Here is an 8,056-nt window from a genome sequence, read left to right on the forward strand (position 1 = left end):
TGCTTAGAGATGACGATTGAAAGTGGGGAGTGAGAGTAGGTGTTCTTAGTCCTCCAGACTCTTAGCGAGAGCAGGCCTTAAACAGTCTATGGAGCAGACCTGTGCGTAATCCAACGAACACTCACGACCAGAATCAAGCATTGCTCCTTCGTGACACATCGCAACATGTCTTCGTTAGATGGAAGTCCTTCTAAAATCCCCACCACCCTACTTGGCACGGTGGTGTTAGGGCTGCATGCAGACGCCGATAAGAGCACGGCTATGGTACGCGCTTATTTGAAGCGCGGCCACAATAAACTGGATTCAGCCTTTATGTATGCAGATGGGCGGTCAGAGACAATCATTGGCGCTATGGGACTTCCCAAGACAGGTAAATAAGTGTTAACATTTGGTGTTATGAAGCAAACTAATTGTATAGATTTACATGCATGTCAAAACGACGCGAATATACATTAAGCTACGTACTTCAGCTTTTGTTAGATAACCTTACCCAACTTTTTCCTCTAGCCGAAGTTCGGCAACCATTGAACTGTCTTCACATAGCCCTCACGGTAATGGCATTGCATTTAAGGTTAGTCTTAATGGAACTCAGTTATTGCTTTAAGAACACCGATTCCAAAGTCATTTCAAATTATTAACAACATGATCGTAATTTGCTTAACTTTAACACCTTATTTACTGATTGTGAAAATCGGCTGACTACGTTTTTAACCAGAAAACAATACTTGTACATTTTATCCATTAAACAGAGACGTGTCATCGAAGTTGCAGACGAACAAAGGCAAATAATACATTAACAGCATGTGATGTATGAAAAATTCGAGGTTGAGCTTTGCACTCATAAAGTGTTCTGTCACATCAGTGAGGCTCTCCACAAAGGCGAACCCGTGGGAAGGGAAGACCCTGAAACCTGAGAGCGTACGATCCCAGCTCGACACCTCTCTGCACAGGCTACAGACCCAGTGTGTGGACCTCTTCTATCTTCATGCACCTGACCACAACACCCCCATTCGGGAAACCCTGCGGGCCTGCAATGACCTGCACAAGGAGGTATTACAACACTCAAGAACACATCTGTTCAATCATGATCTCTGCTTGAGTGCTAACCCTCTCTTGTCCCTGTTACAAGATTTTTAAAAAGCGTGTGTACGACTATAATCATGGTGTCGCTTACTATTTCAGAAATGTCTATGAATTAATGCTAAAATCCCTGAGTGTAATTTTTTTCTTTGTTCTCAGGGCAAATACAAGGAGCTGGGTTTGTCTAACTATGCCTCATGGGAAGTGGCAGAGATCTACTGCATCTGTAAACACAACGGATGGGTGCTTCCCAAGGTTTATCAGGTGAGTCAGACGATCTTCTCTTCAGCATCGTGTCGGCACCCGACTGCAAGCTTTCTCTATGTATATTATCCTTGTTATGATCACTGTCTATTATACCAGCAGCTGGGGTACAAAAAATACTAAATGCAGGTTCTGCTCTACTTGGTCACATTTGCATAGAATTTGCATAGACTGTTAGAGATCACCTTGGGTGAATGGAATTTGCTATTTGCATGCTTTCAAGATCATTGAATATGAGCTGACACAACACACATCCTACCTAGCAGAATGTGACCATACATTCTGGGCCAGGCAGCAAATATTCAAATATCATTTTGACTTTTTTAGCGTATAATATTTTGCATATACATCTTCCGCACTATTACCCCCTTGATACAGGGCATGTACAATGCCACCACACGGCAAGTGGAGACCGAACTGCTGCCCTGCCTGAGATACTATGGCATTCGTTTCTATGCCTACAACGCCCTGGCAGGTAGGGTGAGCACTGAGATTTTGTCCAACAATGGTGGCGGATATGATTTGTGTCTGATTCATAGAACCCGGCAGGTGCAGAATTAAAGCTGTACACAAACTCACGGTGGTGGCCAACAGGGCAGAAACGGGTCAGTTTGTCTGTCAGGTACAAGTCCCCTTTCATGGGCCAATCTGTTCCTCCCACCCAGGAGGTCTCCTCACAGGGAAGTACCAATACCAGGACCAGGAAATCCAGCCCGAGGGGCGCTTTTTTGGGAACAGTTGGGCCAATGTCTACCGGGACAGGTAAGTGACCTGCACCTGTCGGACAACTGGATTCACCTAAAGGCTGTTGACGATGGGCACAGTTTGATTTATTCAATGTGGAATGACAGATGTGTTGTCATCCTTAGGATACCAGGTTGGATTGAAGATCTATAATATCCATGGTATATGGTATTGCTGGATTTTGCCCTCACCATAATTGCAGCATGTTCAAAAATTGTGTTGTGCTAGTGTAAAAATGGCAATCTTCATTCTGTTAAAACATATTGGTAACACTTTATTTTCCAGCCCGTTAATGACCTCATACTTACTGTGTAAATACTGGGTAATTATCACGCAAGTATTTTGATTTCAGAGGTAAGTACTATGAAACGGGCTGTAAAACGTACTTGCATAGTACCTACATGTGGTACTTACTGATTTTGTTTCACAGTACTTGCCACTGAAATGTAAGTAGTTACCTAATAATTCCACAAGTAGCTGTGTAATTACCCAGTAAATACTTGGTAATTAAGAGGCTGTATAATAAAGCTGTCTCGCGCTGCTGGTTTGAATTACTTGCCTTGGTTGCAGCTTTCACTACGCAGTAGCAGGAGTTGGTTTGGCTTGACGTGCGGAGACAGCTTGTACAGGACCCAAAGCCTGTCTGGCCTCATGTAGTTTGAGGCTGTAATCCATCACCTGGAAGACAATAGGCTAGGGGAGAGGACTAAAAAACCAACTCCAAAACACACCAGAAGCCAGAGATGGTGGAAGGTTGGGCTTGGGGCCAGCAACCCCGTCCCATAAAAAAATTTCTCTGCTACACAATCATCGACCAAAACCAAAACCAAAAATCCCAACGTCTTGGAAAGGAAGACACTTCAGCATCCCAAGCTTAAGAGAAAATGACAACATAAATGGAAAACAGCCAGGAGACGGTACGTCCGATGCTTCTTCTGACCCCTAGGCGACCAACATAGCAACATGGAACGTGAGGACCATGTATGCAGGAGGAAAGACAGCAGTAATAGCGGAGGAGATGAGGAGGTACAAAATATCTCTCCTTGGTCTGGGTGAAACCAGATGGCTCCAGTCAGTGCAGGTCAAGCTGGCGAGCGGAGAGTCCATACTGTACTCCAGGCACCCAGAATACTATAGAGGGTACAGAGGGCCCTTATCAGCTGGGAAGCCATCAACTCAAGGATCATCACAGCCAAATTCCAAACTGCACATGAGAAAATAAACTTCCAAGTAGTACAATGCTATGCCCCCACCAACGACGCAGATGTTGAAACCAAAGAACATTTTAAAACCAACTTTATCATATACTGCTGGCCAAGAAAGAAAAGGACATCATGATTTTGATGGGAGACATGAATGCAAAGATAGGAGGAAACAACAATGGCTACAAACTAATAATGGGAAGACAGGGACTAGGAACCATTAACAAAAATGAAGAAAGATGGTGGCTTGTGCAGATAACAAGTTGGTCATCGGTGGGTCGATATTCCCACACAAGGTCATCCATAAAGTAACTTGGGTTTCTGCTGACCTCATAACAGAAAATCAGATTGACCACATCTGCGTTAGCCAAACATGTAGGTGCTCACTGCTGGATGTCAGCGTAGAAGAGGTGCGGATGGTGGATCCGACCATCACCTTGTTACAGCAAGGATCCAGCTGAAATTTAATTTAACTCTTCCTTCTCTAGGTTCTATGCGTTTCAATGTACAGCAATTTCAGGATATAGGCACATCGGAACTCTACCAAGTGGCATTCAGCAGCCGGTTTGAAGTACTAGAAACGGAAACCCCAAGATCACTGTAGGATTCATGGGAAGGGACATGTGAAGAAGTTGTAGGGAGAAGGAAGACAAATAACAAACCCTGGATATCCACGGATACGTTCAAAAGTGAGTGAAAGAAGGGGGAAAAAGGAGGCACTAAACAGGAGTAAAACCAGAGCGACCAAGGCGACAGCACAGAAGGAATATGAAGCAGCAAACAAAGAAGTGAAGAAAAGTGTCAGAAGGGAGAAGAAGAAGTACATTGAGAATCTAGCACAACAGGCAGAGGAAGCAGCAGGAAGGAAGTCTGAAGGAACTTAACCACAAAAAAGCTCACAGGCAAGTTCAAACAAACACAAGCACACATGGGTACACTCCTCACACCAAGGAAGACCAACTTAAGAGGTGGACAGAACACTTTAGTGCACTGCTCAACAGGCAGCCTCCTCAACTGACAGCAGAAATCCCACCAGCACCCCCCCCCCCCCCACCAAGACAGAAATCAAGAAGGCCATGAAGGCCTTGAGAGGAGGCAAGGCAGAGGGACCATCTCATGCGAATCATCTGGGAGGAAGAAAATGTCCTGTCCAACTGGAGATATGGCTACATTGTGAAGATTCCTAAGAAAGGGAACCTTAGGGAGTGCAAAAACTACCGAGGAATAATGCTGCTTTCAACACCAGGGAAGGTGCTCAACCGCTTTCTTCTGGAGAGGCTGCAGAAGGGGGTTGAGGAGAAACTGAACCAGGCTGGCTTCAGGAATAACAGATCCTGTGGAGATCAAATTGCCACCCTCAGGATTATCATCGAACAATCCATCAAATGGAATTCGGCGGCCTGTAGCATAGTGGTTAAGGTACATGACTGGGACCCGCAAGGTTGGTGGTTCGATTCCTGGTGTAGCCACAATAAGATCCACACAGCCATTGGGCCCTTGAGCAAGGCCCTTAACCCTGCATTGCTCCAGGGGGGATTGTCTCCTGCTTAGTCTAATCAACTGTATGTCGCACTGGATAAGAGCGTCTGCCAAATGCCAATAATGTAATGTAGTAGAACTCCCCTGTCTGTCAATTTCATAGATTTTGAAAAAGCTTTTGACAGTGTGGATCAGGAGATGCTGTGGAAATTGACGGTGCACTATGGTATCCCACCAAAGTTCATCAGCATCATAAGAGCACCTACCAAGGGATGCAATGTCAAGTCCTCCATGAAGGATGCATATCAGAGACGCCTTTGAGGTCCTGACTGGGGTGCGGCAGGGATGCTTGCTCTCTCCCTTTCTCTTCCTCCTCTGCATAGACTGGACTATGAAACACATAACCAGCAATAGCCATACCAGCATACAGTGGAGCCTGACAGAGCAGTTAGAAGATCTGGATTTTGCTGGTGATTTGGCAGTACTAGTACACACCCACCAACAGATGCACACAAACTAGAGGTAACTGCTGCTGTTCAAAATCTGCTCAAAATCAACTCATCAGAAACCAAAGTAATGCAAGTCAACAGCAAGTACAACACTCACCAATAACTATGGACAAAAATCTGCTAGAGGATGTAGTCAGTTTCACATATCTTGGCAGTGTAATAACTGTGGAGGGAGGAACGGAAGATGACGTCAAAGCCAGAATCAGAAAAGTAAGGACAACATTTAACATCTTAAACAAAATCTGGAAAACAAAAAACGTATCACTCCAAATCTTCAACTCAAATGTCAAATTAATTCTACACTATGGACCCGGAAGATAACCACTAACATACTCATCAAATTCATTAATCGCTGCCTACGACGCCTCCTGGGAATATACTGGCCCAACACCATCTCAAACAGCAACCTGTGGGAACTCACCAAACAAGAAACAATAGAAATTCAAATCAGGAGGAGGAAATGGAATTGGATAGGTCAGAAGACAAAACAAATCTATCACAAAGCAGGTTTTTAACTTGGAACCCACAAGGCGGGAGGAAAAGAGGAAGACCTAGAACCACCTGGAGAAGAACCACAGAACAGGAGATGAAGGAGGAAGGGCTGGCATGGCAACAACTGGGAGCGGAGGGCACAAGACTGGAGAGGATGGAGGAGATTCATCAATGGCCTATGTTCCTCAGGGAATTTAAAGACCTAAGAAGAAGAAAATAAAGCGTCACCAACATATTTCAGTTGCATTTTATTGAGGCCTTTAATCGGTATTGAGGGCCGTGCAGATGGTGGTATTGGTGACTGATGTTGGATTGGGAGGACAGGCATAAATGGACATTGATGTTTCATTGTTGGTGTTGTTGTGGTGAGCCAGGTACTGGAAGAAGAGTCACTTCCAGGGTATAGACTTGGTGAACAAGGCTCTGGAGGCAGCGTACAGTGCACAGAAGCCCAGTATGACCTCTGCTGCCATGCGCTGGATGTACCACCATTCCAAGCTCCAGGTATGTTGGAGTATCATCGGAGTATCACTGAAGCCCAGGGGCCTGATGTGGCCTACTACTTCATTTAAAGGTTCAGATTTCCCTCCTGGGTTTGGCTTGAAAAAAATCTGGGTGTGGATGTTGAAATCATGGCACAACTTAAAATGCCTACGATTACTGGCCCATAATGACATCCATATATTGCATTATGATGTCATTTGGTTTCCCTTTTCATTTGTTTAATAATGATCATTTTCAGGTGTAAATGGTGTGTAACCATGATCCAGTTTTTAAAATTCTCACAGTTTACATAAAGTATTGTGCTGTGTAATGTCCTATTAACTGGTTCCATCATTTTTATCATCAACCAAACGTAGCAAGAGCAGATGTGTATGAGGTTACTATAGTTGTGTGTGGTTCTGCTATGTAAGACTGGTTTATCGACTCTTTCCTCACAGGGGGAGCTTGGTGATGGTGTCATCATTGGTATGTCCTCCATGGAGCAGCTGGAGCAGAACCTGTCTGCCACTGAGGAGGGCCCCTTAGATCCAACTGTGGTACAGGCCTTCAAAGAGGCCTGGGACCTGGTAGCCCATGAATGCCCCAACTACTTCCGCTAAATGCGGTCTGCCAAGCAGACAACGCCCTCCTCTTTTCACAGTCAGTGAAGGGCAAGAGTGGGAAAAGATAACCAAGAAGGTTAATAATCCACCGGATAAAACAAAAGATTGAAGAGGTGATGGGCTTGGGGAGGCGGCTATAGGAAGAAGTTGGATGGGGCTTTATACATACATACAACTCAAGGGTAACAAGGGGTTTTTCATGTGGTAATCCTGTTATTGCTTTGTTTCTGAAGACCATGGTGTGTGCAAAGTTGCTTTTTTATTTTCTAAATAAATAGGAAAATAAAATTACGATTATTGTCCTTTTAGTTTCCTTTAAAAATTTCTGGACCAAAAATTCATATTTACCTGTACATACTCAGTTGGGACAATTCTTCAATATTGAGTTCCAACATATATATTTTGTATTATTTTGGATGCAAACTTGATCTTAAATTGCATGGAAATTGATCTTTAAAAGCTTTATAAAATAGTTTTTCCATTCATCCTGCAACAGGGCAGCATGTGCTGATCAAAGCTGACCCTAAGCAGAAGAATAATACACTTAATTCTTTGATGATGCAAACAGTACTGAAGCATAATCTCCTTTGTTATGAGTAGACTGCCAATATAGTACAATAAGGGTGAATTCAGGTAATTTGGGACACTTTTTGTAAATTCAGTTTCTGGGTCTGCACTCACCACCAGTTTCAAAAAGATACCCATGACACTGCACATTTTTACAATCCTCATGTTCTTCTCTATTCATATATATAGGCCAAATTATGATATAACGTGATTACAAAATGGTTTGCTGTACAATCTTTTTTTATGTCCCACATTACCTGAAACCATACACAAGGTAATTTGGGACAGTCACAAAATGCTAAAATTTTAAAGGTTAAATATATTCAAAACCATTTTGTTGCACAAATATCGCATACTTTGATATACATCAAGACTGCTGTATCATGCATGACAGATAACAGTCCAAATGCTATGTGCTTGTACTTACTGTACCCTGTCTCCTGCCTATTTCCTGGGTGACTGTCACCCACTTCACTGAGGTCACAAATGTTATATGATCATGATCGCTAAGTTCATATGCAAGGTCTTTGAGGTGAATGTGGTGTTCCAAATTACCTGAATTCATCCTACTTAATTACTTGGAAAACTTCAAACATGAATAAACACCAGAGAG

At 43.5% G+C, this 8,056-nt stretch overlaps 1 protein-coding gene across 1 annotated transcript; it reads left to right on the forward strand.

Moving 5' to 3' along the window:
• Nucleotides 1-7,178, forward strand: LOC133110141 (aflatoxin B1 aldehyde reductase member 2-like). Its single transcript, XM_061220026.1, has 7 exons — nt 1-370; nt 863-1,050; nt 1,240-1,344; nt 1,723-1,819; nt 2,010-2,106; nt 6,145-6,274; nt 6,712-7,178. Exons 1-7 carry the CDS (start codon nt 166-168, stop codon nt 6,871-6,873), a joined length of 984 nt encoding a protein of 327 aa, XP_061076010.1. The 5' UTR covers nt 1-165; the 3' UTR covers nt 6,874-7,178.
• Nucleotides 7,179-8,056: the final 878 nt, after the last annotated feature.

Source organism: Conger conger, chromosome 14, assembly GCF_963514075.1.
Source record: "Conger conger chromosome 14, fConCon1.1, whole genome shotgun sequence".
NCBI lineage: Eukaryota > Metazoa > Chordata > Actinopteri > Anguilliformes > Congridae > Conger > Conger conger.

Bases quoted from the DNA above. Each gene is read 5' to 3' on its own strand.
- LOC133110141 (XM_061220026.1), top strand. From the start codon at position 166: ATGTCTTCGTTAGATGGAAGTCCTTCTAAAATCCCCACCACCCTACTT. The intron at 371-862 runs GTAAATAAGTGT...CTGTCACATCAG, and splicing joins TATGGGACTTCCCAAGACAG to TGAGGCTCTCCACAAAGGCG. The intron at 1,820-2,009 runs GTAGGGTGAGCA...CCTCCCACCCAG, and splicing joins TGCCTACAACGCCCTGGCAG to GAGGTCTCCTCACAGGGAAG.